The 11,130-nt window shown below is 56.3% G+C and overlaps 1 protein-coding gene across 3 annotated transcripts; it reads left to right on the forward strand.

Annotated features, from left to right (window-relative positions):
• Positions 1–502: 502 nt before the first annotated feature.
• On the forward strand, positions 503–10,775 carry PIP5KL1 (phosphatidylinositol-4-phosphate 5-kinase like 1). 3 transcript variants are annotated; one of them, XR_013405460.1, is made up of 12 exons: positions 503–920; positions 1,752–1,949; positions 3,157–3,207; positions 3,423–3,577; positions 3,870–3,994; positions 4,319–4,353; positions 4,442–4,497; positions 6,176–6,288; positions 6,895–7,048; positions 9,537–9,837; positions 10,048–10,279; positions 10,572–10,775. XR_013405460.1 is itself a non-coding variant. In XM_028834775.2 (10 exons), the coding sequence occupies exons 1-10, from the start codon at positions 642–644 to the stop codon at positions 9,802–9,804; spliced, it is 1,434 nt and encodes a 477-aa protein (XP_028690608.2). In that variant the 5' UTR covers positions 504–641; the 3' UTR covers positions 9,805–10,775. The 3 variants fall into 3 exon arrangements, 1 of the variants encoding a protein (XP_028690608.2); XM_028834775.2 differs by having other exon boundaries at positions 504–920; positions 9,537–10,775; XR_013405461.1 differs by lacking the exons at positions 503–920; positions 1,752–1,949; positions 3,157–3,207; positions 3,423–3,577; positions 3,870–3,994 and having other exon boundaries at positions 4,119–4,497; positions 9,537–10,279.
• The last annotated feature ends 355 nt before the right edge of the window (positions 10,776–11,130 follow it).

Consider the following 11,130-nt stretch of genomic DNA (forward strand, 5'->3'; position numbering starts at 1 on the left):
GTGATAAACAATAAACAAGTCAGTCTCTGACAGTGTTAGGGTGGTGAAGAAAATAGAGGTGATGTGATCAGGAGTGGGGAGTCTCCTGCTGGAGTCTGCTGGAGTCTGGCAAGGCGAGTGGCAGTCTGGGGTCAAGAGTTTCAAGTAGAGGGAATAGCAAATGCAGAGGCCTCAATGGGAGAGTTTGGCGGGTAAGGAACAGGAAGGTCTGGGCGGCTGGGTGGTAAGTGTAGGGTGAGTGGTTTGAGATGGGCCTGGGGTCAGGGTGAGGGGTTTGGGTTTTGTTCCATTGCCATGGGAGCCACTGGAGGCTTTAATCACCAGAGTGACATCATCTGAATTATGCTTTTAAAGATCACGCAGGCAGCTGAGCCCCTCCCTCTCGCTCACCACTAAATCCCCAGGGCCTAGCACTGCTGGCCCACAGTGGGTGTTCAATATCTATGTGTTCAGTGAATGGATGTCCCGACTTTCCTGTGTGACCTAGAGGTAGTGACTTCTTTCTCTAGATCACTCAGTGTTTTCACCCAAAAGACAGGCAAAGGGAATTTCACGCCAGAATGGGTGGGTGGCACAGGATTTAGGTTACTCGTCTCCCCAGGCGGCCCTAGCGACCCGAGTCCCCCAGCCCAGGGCGGAAAATGGGGGTGCTCCCTTCGCGGGACCCCAGCCAACGTCCGGCGGCCCCGCCCCAGCCGGACCGAGGTCTGAAGGATGCTGCAGCCGCGGGGGCGGGACCCGCAGGCCCTCGCCAGCGCCTCCCGTGCAGATTGGATGCAGCCGTGGTCGGCGCCACCCGATTGGTCGGCCGCAAGGCAGGGGCGGGGCCTGACTCCTGCAGCGGGGCGGCGGGGAACGCGGCCAAAGCCCGGGAAGCTGCTGCGGGGGCGATGGCTGCGCCGAGCCCCGGGCCCCGCGAGGTAGGTGCGGACCCGAGAGAGGACAGGAGAGGGAAGGGTTGGTGGGCAGGGGTCGGGCCTCCCCTCGGCGAGCGGCGCGGACACGCCCCCATCCAAGCCAGGGAGGGGCCCTGCAGCCGGCGAAGAGCAGGACACGCCCCACACTGGGCACCAGGTATGCCGAGGGGCGGCCTGGCGGAGATCTCTCAGCACTTCCTCAGTTTCCTCATCGGGAAAATGGAGAGGATGCTAAAGCTCCTCCTTCAGGAGGCTGTTAGGAGGTCAAGCTCTCATCCAGTGCGGGGCACACAGTGGATGCCCACTACTGGTGGGCCAGCGGCTATGACCAGCATCGCGCTGGCCCCTCCGTGCTGGCCTGGAGGCGCTCAGCATAGGCGAATGGAATAGTTGTGACTGAATCACCGGCATCACAGCTCCTGTTATCAAGGGCTCCCGTGCAAGGAGCTCAAACTCAACAGTAACAAGAGTTCATACCTGCCACGAACAAGCTGTTCGAGTTTTCACGTTGCAGATGAAAAAATGAGGCACAGAAAGGTTAGGCGACTTACCTAAGGTCACAAGGTTGGTGAGAGAGGGTCCGTCTCAGGCCAGGTTTGACTGCAGAGCTTACACCCTATCTACTGATAATCATAACCATTGCTCTACTCAGGTGCTGACTGCGTGCCAGGCACTGTGTGGCCCCTCTTGGGTACCAGCATCATCTATTTTACAGCTGAAGAAACTGAGGCAGAGAGAGATGAGGGGAAGTCTCACAAGTAGTGGAAGTGGGATTTGAATCCTGATCTTTTTCCTCTGTGACGCTGCCACAGGCTGTTTGTGTCCTCCCACCAGGTCCTGGCCCCCTCCCCTGAGGCTGGATGCAGAGCAGTCACCTCCAGCCGCCGGGGGCTTCTCTGGCGCCTCCGAGATAAGCAGTCTCGCCTGGGCCTGTTTGAGATCAGCCCGGGGCATGAACTGCATGGGATGACGTGCATGATGCAGGCAGGGCTGTGGGCTGCCACCCAGGTCTCCATGGACCACCCACCCACGGTGAGTGGCCCATCTGTCCCACAAATGTCCACACCAGCAATAGCAAGACGTGGCTGTTGCCCTGTCTGGCTAAAACTGCAGGTGTGGGGATCAGAGAGGGACATCAAGGGGAGGAAGGCAGAGAGGAAGGAACATTGTGATGTGGGAGCTGGAACGTCTGGGGTGTGTTGGGCGTGTGAGGAACCCCCTGACTCAGGTCGTTGCTGTGTGACTCTGGGTGGGTCTCTGCCTCTCTCTGGGCCTCAGTGTCCCCATCTGTATAATAGGGGGAGATTATACTCCTTGGTTTCTGAGGCCCTCCCAGCCCTGCCAGGGTGTATGGTTGAAAAGGGACCCACCCCCACCCTACTGGCCTGGCCCGTCCTCTCTGGAGCTCAGGCTGAGGCAGGGCTGGCTCAGCAGAAAGGTGGCCCAACTGCAAGCTCAGCAGCTGGGCGGGCCTGGGTGAGCATGTGTGTGGCGTTCGTGTGTATGCATGTGTGTGCAGTGGGACCACATTCCATAGGCCACATCCGGGCACAGGGACCTGGAGATCCAGGGAGAGTGCAGAGACACGAGGGAGTTCTCTAACTCGAAAACTGACCTCATCACCTGCTGAAAAGCTTCCAAGGCTCCCCAGTACTCAGCATGACCTCCGGATCCAGCTGCATCCAGCCTTGTTCACACTCCATCCCTCCCTGACTAGCTTCAGCCACTTGGACCCTCCTTCCCTTGCTGGCAGCCACCAGTGCTCTTTCTACTGCTGCGAGCACCCTGCTCCTTCTCTCCACGACCCTTTAGATTTCAGCTTAGAAGTCCCCACCCCCAGGAAGCCTTCTCTGATTTTTCCCCTCCCAGGTTGCATCAGGCAGGTCCCTTGGCTTCAGAGCCATCCCCTTGTACTGGACGGAATCTGGCTTCACTTGGCCAGCCTGTGAGTCTGGGAACGTGCCTGGCTTAAACTCATGGCCTGGTGCTGGGGACCCAGAATGGATGAAATACACTCAGGCCTTGCTGTGGGTCACTCTTGTCCCCCTGGCAGCCCTGGGAGGGTGAGCAACGCATCTGCCCAACTCAGGCACTCCTAGAAACAACTCCAGTCCCAGTTTGCTGAAGGAATCAAATTGGAGGAGATGGGGGGCGGGCCAGGTGCAGGACATCTGGAGATCCTGGGGCAGGCAGCAGGGGACTGAGGGGTTGCCCTGAGCTCCTCTACCTCTCCCTGCAGGGGCCACCCTCCCAGGACGATTTCTCGGAGGTCCTAACCCAGGTTCATGAGGTAGGAGGCCCCAGACTCCCCTCTGGGGAGGGATGTGTGCTGGTCTTGCTCTCTCCTCTGCAGTTTTCCCATCTGTGCAGTGGGACTGAAGGCTTGTCCCTGAGCCTTGGGCCTTGCAGAAAGGGTGTAGTCACCCTGACCCTCCTGTCCCAGGACCAACTGCACACACCCGGGCCCACACAGACACTCCAGAGGAGGCTCTTCCTCCCCTGCAGGGCTTCGAGCTGGGCACGCTGGCCGGCCCCGCCTTTGCCTGGCTGCGCCGCTCCCTGGGCCTGGCGGAGGACGACTATCAGGCTGCCCTGGGCCCCGGCGGCCCCTACCTGCAGTTCCTCAGCACCTCCAAGAGCAAGGCCAGCTTCTTCCTGTCGTGAGCTTGCGGCAGGGGTGGGGCAGGGTTGGGAGTGGTACCCCTGGCTGGGAGGGCAGAATTCCCAGTGGCGGGGAAGGCCCCCTGAAGAGAGAAACAGAGCGGCCCTGATCTGGGAGGGTCAGCGCCGGACGGTGGACAGATGGAAGAGGAGAAGAGTGCGAGGGCCGAAGGCTAGAGGGGCGGTGCCGAGACCTGGTAGCGAGATCCACATGCACAGGTCGGGGAAGGGGGCCGGGTGAGAGCCGCTGCAGTCAGGCCTGGGCAGTGACCTCTTTCTCTTGCCCCCCAGCCACGACCAGCGCTTCTTCCTGAAGACCCAGGGGCGCCGAGAGGTGCAGGCTCTGCTCGCCCACCTGCCCCGCTACGTGCAGCACCTGCAGCGGCACCCGCACTCGCTGCTGGCGCGGTTGCTGGGTACGTGGCTGCGGGCGGGGCTCGGTGGGGGCCGGTCCTAGGTGGCAATATACCTGGGGAGGGCGGGGTATGTGGGCGGGGCCCAAATGGGCGGATTTGGGGTTGTAGGGCATGGGGTTGGGGACATGCGTGGGGGCGGGGCACCACTGGAGTTGGGTTTAGGGGTGGGATCGGGTCGAGATCCGGACCCCAGACAAGGAAGGGTCCGGGTGCCGCGGATCTTGAGAAGGAGGCGTGGCCTGGCCCTGGGACTGGTGCCGGTGCCGGATGCACCCCGGGTCGTGGAGTTTGGGGATCCTCATTCGGCGCCCTCTCCCCTTCCAGGAGTGCACAGTCTGCGGGTGGACCGGGGAAAGAAGGTGGGTGAAGCCAAGGAGAGGTGGCTGGGTGGAGCGGGCGGCTGGAGGGCGACAGCCGGCCTCCCTCACTCCTTGTCCCGGCCTCCAGACGTACTTCATCGTCATGCAGAGCGTCTTCTACCCCGCCGGCCGCATCTCCGAGAGGTGAGTGGCCCAAGCAGGTTTGGTGCCCCACCCCAGCCGAAACTCACCGCCTGAAGCACCCACACTCACTAGCCAGAAGGTGAAACTGAGGCCCAGGAAGGAGAAGGGGCGTTCCCAAGATCTGGTGGGTCAGAGACAGTAACGCTCACGCCCAGCATATCTGGAGCACTCAGTGTGCGTTAGGCGCTGTGTTGGGCCCTTCTCATGCTTTTTAATTCCCAGAAGGAGTCTGAGGGGCAGCTCTTATCCTCCTTCCTAGATGAGAAACCGAGGACGGAGAAGGCCACACAGCTAACATGTGGGGAGCAGCGACTCAGACCCAGCCTCTGACTGCACCGTAGCCCCCTGTGCCCTCCAGTGCTGGCTCTGCCCACAGGTTCCCTGCCCCCCCCCCCATTGGCTGCCCCCAGGCCCTCCTGGTGCCTCCGCCTGGGGTTGGATCCCTGTGTCTGGGACACCTTCAGGGGTAACAAGGTGTCCAGAGGCAGGCACAGGCAGGGCTCAAGCCTGGGCTGGGCCTCCAGTGGCCTGAGTGTGAATGCCTGCTCTGCTCTTATCTTTAACTCAGAAACAATAATAGACCAGGGTTCAGCTATAGGGCCCGACATGGTGGGTCTCGCTTGTAATCACAGCACTTTGGGAGGTCAAGGCAGGAGGATTACTTGAACCCAGGAGTTGGAGACCACCCTGGGCAATACAGTGAGACCCTGCCTCTACAAAAAATAAAAAAATTAGCTGGGTGTGGTGCCATGTGCCTGTAGTCCCAGACACTTGGGAGGTTAAGGTGGGAGGATTGCTTGAGCCCAGGTGGTCGAGGCTTTAGTGAGCCGTGTTTGTTTCACTGCACTCCAGCCTGAGTGACAGAGTAAGACCTTCTCTAAAAAAAGAAAGAAGCAAGTGAGATTCCATCTCAAGGAAAAAAAAGGAAGGAAGGAAGGGAAAGAAGGGAAAGAAAGAAAGAGAGAGAAAGAAAGAAAGAAAGAAAGAAAGAGAGAAAGAAAGAGAAAGAGAGAGAAAGAGAAAGAGAAAGAAAGAAGAAAGAAAGAAAGAGGAAGGAAGGAAGAGAAAGAGAGAGAAAGAGAGAGAGAAAGAGAAAGAGAGAAAGAAAGAGAAAAAGAAAGAAAAAGAAAGAGGAAGGAAGGAAGAGAAAGAGAGAGAGAAAGAGAAAGAGAGAGAGAGAAAAGAAAGAAGAAGGAAGGAAGATAAAGAGAAAGAAAGAGAGAAAGAAAGAGAAAGAGAGAGAAAGAAAGAAAGAGAAAGAAAAAGGAAAGAGGAAGGAAGGAAGAGAAAGAAAGAGAGAAAGAAGAAAGAGAGGAAGGAAGGAAGAGAAAGAAAGAGAGAGAGAAAGAGAGAGAGAAAGAAAAAAGAAATAAAGAAGGAAGGAATATAGAGAGAAAGAAAGAGAAAGAAAAAAGAAAGAAAAAGAAAGAGAGGAAGGAAGAGAAAGAAAAAGAAAGAGGAAGGAAGGAAGAAAGAAACAAAAGAAAGAGAAAGAAAGAAAGAAAGAGAGAGAGAAAGAAGGAAAGAAAAAGAAAGAGGCAGGCAGGCCAGGGTTGTGCTGAGGATTGGGGATGATCTATGTAATAGTTCAGTGCACACAAGTAGTCACTGGAAGCTCTTGTGAGATTCTCTGTGTGTCTCAAATCTATGTAAAGCTGAATTCTGTCACCTCACTCAGGTATGACATCAAAGGCTGCGAGGTGAGCCGCTGGGTGGATCCTGCCCCTGAGGGCAGCCCCATTGTTCTGGTGCTGAAGGACCTCAACTTTCAGGGCAAGACCATCAAGCTGGGTGAGTCACGGGGGTGGTCACTGCCTGCCCCTCCTTCATTCAGGGTGAAGTTTAGAAGGGTGTCCCTGCTGCCCTCTGCCTGAGTCATTAAGAGCCCAGTTTCTGCTGGGCATGGTGGCTCATGCCTGTAATCCCAGCACTTTGGGAGGCCAAGATAGGTGGATCACGAGGTCAGTAGTTCAAGACCAGCCTGGCCAAGATACTGAAACCCCATCTCTACTAAAAACACAAAAATTAGCGGGGCGTGATGGCACATGCCTGTAATCCCAGCTATTCAGGAGGCTGAGGCAGGAGAATCGCTTGAATCCAGGAGGCAGAGGTTGCAGTGAGCCGAGATGGCGCCACTGCACTCCAGCCTGTGCAACAGAGCAAGACTCCGTCTCAAAAAATAAAAATAAAAGAGCCCAGATTCTGGAATCAGGCAGAGCAGAGTTCCAATTCAGGCTCCATGACTTCCTAGCTAGGTGACCAAGGCAAATTACAGATGAGTTTCTTTATTTGTGAGATGGGGACAGTAATGCCACGTGCTGTCACGGGGCAGAGTGTGTGGAGCACCGTGGCTGGCACATGATGAGCGCTTAGGTTGGGGCACTGATGCTCCGGCAGGGCCCCAGCGGAACTGGTTCCTCCGCCAGATGGAACTGGACACCACCTTCCTCCGGGAGCTCAACGTGCTGGATTACAGCCTCCTGATGGCCTTCCAATGTCTCCACGAGGATGAGAGGGGCCTGGGCAGCAGCCTCATCTTCCGTACAGCCAGGTGAGCCCCCCACAGGGGCAACAGCGAGATTGAGGTGGTGAGAGTAAAGGAAAGACAGACATGGGGGCGTGGGAGTGCCTTCCCTCTGCCGGGAGCAATGCAGCCAAAGACACGAAGGCTGGAAAGTGCAGAGTTTGTGTGTGTGTGTATGTGCATGTGTGTGTGTGCGTGCGTGTGTGCATATGTATGTGTGCGTGCATGCATGGGTGTGTGTGTGTGCGCATATGTATGTGTGCGTGCATGCATGGGTGTGTGTGCGTGTGTGCGCATGCGTGCGTGTGTGCGTGCGTGCGAGTGTGTGTAGAGGGGAGGGCTGGAGAAGCCTAGCTGGTAGGGCAGGAGGCGCACAGGTGGACTGCAGCAGGGGACAGAACAGATGAAGTCCACTTGGAGAAGAGCTTTGGTGATTATTTGAAGAATCTGCCCATTTTCCAATGGGGCTGTGGAACCCTCGAAGGTTTCAGACCAGAGAAAAAGACCTATTTTTAAATTAAAAAAAAAATTTTTTAAAGACCTATTTTTAATTTTTTAAATTTTTGCTTTTTTTTTTTTGAGACGGAGTTTCGATCTGTCACCCAAGCTGGAGTGCAGTGGTGCCCTCTTGGCTCACTGTACAACCTTTGCCTCCTGGATTCAAGTGATTCTCCTGCCTCAGCCTCCTGAGTCTGGGATTACAGACACCCACCACCATGCCTGGCTAATTTTTTTTTTTTTGAGATGGAGTCTTACTCTGTTGTCCAGGCTGGAGTGCAGTGGCGTGATCTTGACTCACTGCAACCTCTGCCTCCCGGGTTCAAGCAGTTCTCCCTCCCTCAGCCTCCTGAGTAGCTGGGATTACAGGCACACACCAGCATGCCTGGCTAATTTTTGTATTTTTATTAGAGATGGAGTTTCACCAAGTTGTCCATGCTGGTCTTGAACTCCTGACCTCAGGTGATCCACCTACCTCTGCCTCCCAGAGTGCTGGGATTACAGGTGTGAACCACAGCACCCGGCCAATTTTTGTATTTTTAGTGGAGAAGGGGTTTTGCCATGTTGACCAGGCTGGTCTTGAACTCCTGAACTCAAGAGATGCATCTGTCTCAGCCTCCCAAAGTGTTGGGATTACAGGTATGAGCCACCGCGCCCAGCCTAATTTTTGCTTTAAAGGGTCCTTGCCCTTTAAGCTGGTCATTCTACTTCCAGGACCCTGAGGTCATCATCGTTGGCACCGTCTTCCCATCCTCATCTCAGTAGTGGTAACTGTCACTCCTTCACGCTGACTGGGAGCCTCACTGGGAGGGTAGACTCATCCCCATTTGAGAAATGTGAGAACTGAGGCTCGGGAAGGGGACATGAGGTTGCAGAATGACTTCTGGGGACTCATGTTAGTACTTGACCAGCTACTTCCATTTCTGTTCCCTCAGACCCACTCCTGAGGTCGAACAGAATTACGTAGGGGCTAAGACAGGCACTCCACTGATCCAGTGGGTGGGCAAGGGGAGTGAAGGAGGAGGTCCGCTCATCCAGCCGCCACCCGTCTCATCCCGTGCCTTGTTCCTTCCCCTCGGAGGAAGAACTTGGGATGGGTGAGGCTTGGGTAGAATTTGGAGTCATGGCTCCTCAAGCAGTCTGTGGCTAGGCTGGACATGTCCTGACCGGATGGTGGCAAGCCTGCCATGGGGCACAGAGCCTCCCACATCTGCGCATCCAAGCGAGGTCAGCTTCTCCCTTGCCTTCTCCCCCTAGCTGGTGCTTAGGCCACCGCTGTCATTCAGTCAGTGATTCCTGGTTTGCATGGAACTGTTGTGACATTGAAATACTTTTATGTTGGCTGTCCCAGCCCCACCCCCACCCAGTTCCCAGCCCCTACTCAGAACTTCCCCATCGCGCATCTCCCCGTCATCCAGGTAGCCCACAGGGTACCAGCATTCTGCTCAGACTCTCAGACCACTGAGTTCTGATTGGCCAGCGCGGGCAGGGCTTTTTTCTCATTGGTGTATTTACCCCCAGACCCAGACAGGACAGGATTAAAGCCCCTCAGCGATGCCTGAGGACAAAGTTAGGGAATTGAACCTGCTTCTGCTGGGACTGGGCGCCCCGCCAAAGGTACCTTCTGGTATGGAATACATTTTGAGGCAAAATCATACATACGCCTTCTGCAAACTGGGGTCGCTGGATTTTGTTCACAAAACTTCTGCTCCGCGACCCTGAGACTTCTAGGGTTGGATGACTCCAAACAGAAATTTAGGAAATAGACTTACTTGAAGTCATGTGGCACCACATTTCAAGGCTCAGTGGCCACCTGTGGCCAATTTCTAAGTACTGAACAGTGCAGCTCTAGCCCAACACTTTGACTTTTCTCATCTACCTGACTTCACAAACCTAGGCACACAGGGGGTGTGGGAATGAGCTGGTAGAGGGGTGGGCAGCCTGGCCAGGCTTGCAGAGCCGACTGGCTGGGGCTTCCTGGAGGAGGTGGCAGCTTCATCCTCCTGTCGGCCCCCAGGTCTGTGCAAGGGGCACAGAGCCCGGAAGAGTCGGGAGTCCAAAACCGCCGGCTGCTGCCCGACGCCCCCAACGCCCTACACATCCTGGACGGGCCCGAGCAGCGCTATTTCCTGGGCGTCGTGGATCTCGCCACGGTCTACGGGCTCCGCAAGCGGCTGGAGCACCTGTGGAAGACACTGCGCTACCCGGGCCGGACCTTCTCCACTGTCAGCCCGGCTCGCTACGCCCGTCGCCTCTGCCAGTGGGTGGAGGAGCACACAGAGTGACGGGCGCCCGGCCCCACTTTCCGGATCTGGATGGTGGGCTCACGCCAGGAACACCGGTTCCCTTGGGCCCGAGCATCTCGCCTGCGCTTCCTCCTGATGGTCGCCAGAGGGCAGCATCCCCTAACTAATACCGTAACCGCGCAGCCCGGTTTGACGGTGGTGCCGTGCCCAGCATCATGCCAAGGATTCCCCTACTTTAGCTCATTTAGTCCTTAAAAAAATGCTATTATTCTCTTTTTACAGACCATGAAATGGAGGCTCAGGGGGTGAAGGGACCGATCAAGATCATTCAGCAATAAATGCTGGAACCAGGACTCAACCATGACTTTTGGATTCCGGAGCCTGTATTCTTAACCACCAGCTCCTGCAGCTTGGTCCTCATGATCTGGGCAAGGGGGGAGGCTGAAGGCTGCAGCCCTCTTGTCGTCCAGATGGGGAAACTGAGGCCCAGAGACTTTAAGGGGCTTATGCACCGGTAAGTGGCAAGGTCGGCCCCGAGTACCCAGGCCTCCCGACCCCCTGCTCCTGGCCCGATACTCTAGGGATGCAGGTGGGGGAAGGTGGGGTCCTGGGGGGCTGCCTGGAGCTCTGGGAGGCATTCTGAACGGTGTCTACTATTGATCTGAAGTGAGCTCTGCCCTTCTTTGAAAGTCACTTTTCTCATCAGTGAAATGGGGGCAAGGGTCCATGGTCAGACCAAGGTCTTGGCTGCACAGACATCACCGGGAGCCTGCATGGCCCCTGATCACTCCTTCTCCTTCCTCCAGCAAACTCCAGCCTGGCCTCTGACCCCAGTTCAATCTGACCATGCCCAAGCCCAAGCGGGCCTTCCCTCCAGAGCTGCTCCAGGGCCTGGCTGTGTGACTGGGGCAAGGTGCTAAACCTCTCTGTGCCTCGCTGGTCTAATCTGTAAAATGAAAGAATGGAAACAGACCTCATTAACTCATTAAATATTTGCTGAGCACCTGCCACGTGACAGGCCCTCTGCTGGGTAATGGGGACCTGGGGAGGAAGCAAGTGGCACAGATTCTGCCTTCATGGAACTCGCGGAACTCACAGTCTGGGGGAAGGGACCGCTACCTGATCATTTAATGGATAGTATTGGGGGAAAGGCTTTAACTTCTCCACTGAGACCAGAGAAGAGTCTGACATGTCCCTAGGAGGGTCCCAAGTTAAGAGCACAGCAAGGGCCTGGAGTGAGAGAAGGAAAACATTTCCGAGTGGGAGGGGGCCACGTGGGCCAAGAGTGGACCCCCAGGATTGGACGGTGCGGGACCTCGGGGAAGCCATTCAGCTGCAATGCACACTGCTACTCCACTGACCCAT

Source organism: Macaca mulatta, chromosome 15 (assembly GCF_049350105.2).
Source record: "Macaca mulatta isolate MMU2019108-1 chromosome 15, T2T-MMU8v2.0, whole genome shotgun sequence".
Taxonomy (NCBI): Eukaryota; Metazoa; Chordata; class Mammalia; order Primates; family Cercopithecidae; genus Macaca; species Macaca mulatta.

What these genes read in the sequence shown, in the direction of transcription:
- PIP5KL1 (XM_028834775.2), top strand. Translation starts at nt 642, where the DNA reads ATGGGGGTGCTCCCTTCGCGGGACCCCAGCCAACGTCCGGCGGCCCCG. An exon ending in GCTGCTGGCGCGGTTGCTGG is followed by an intron (nt 3,995 to 4,318) that starts GTACGTGGCTGC and finishes CTCCCCTTCCAG; the next exon opens with GAGTGCACAGTCTGCGGGTG. An exon ending in GGGTGGACCGGGGAAAGAAG is followed by an intron (nt 4,354 to 4,441) that starts GTGGGTGAAGCC and finishes CCCGGCCTCCAG; the next exon opens with ACGTACTTCATCGTCATGCA.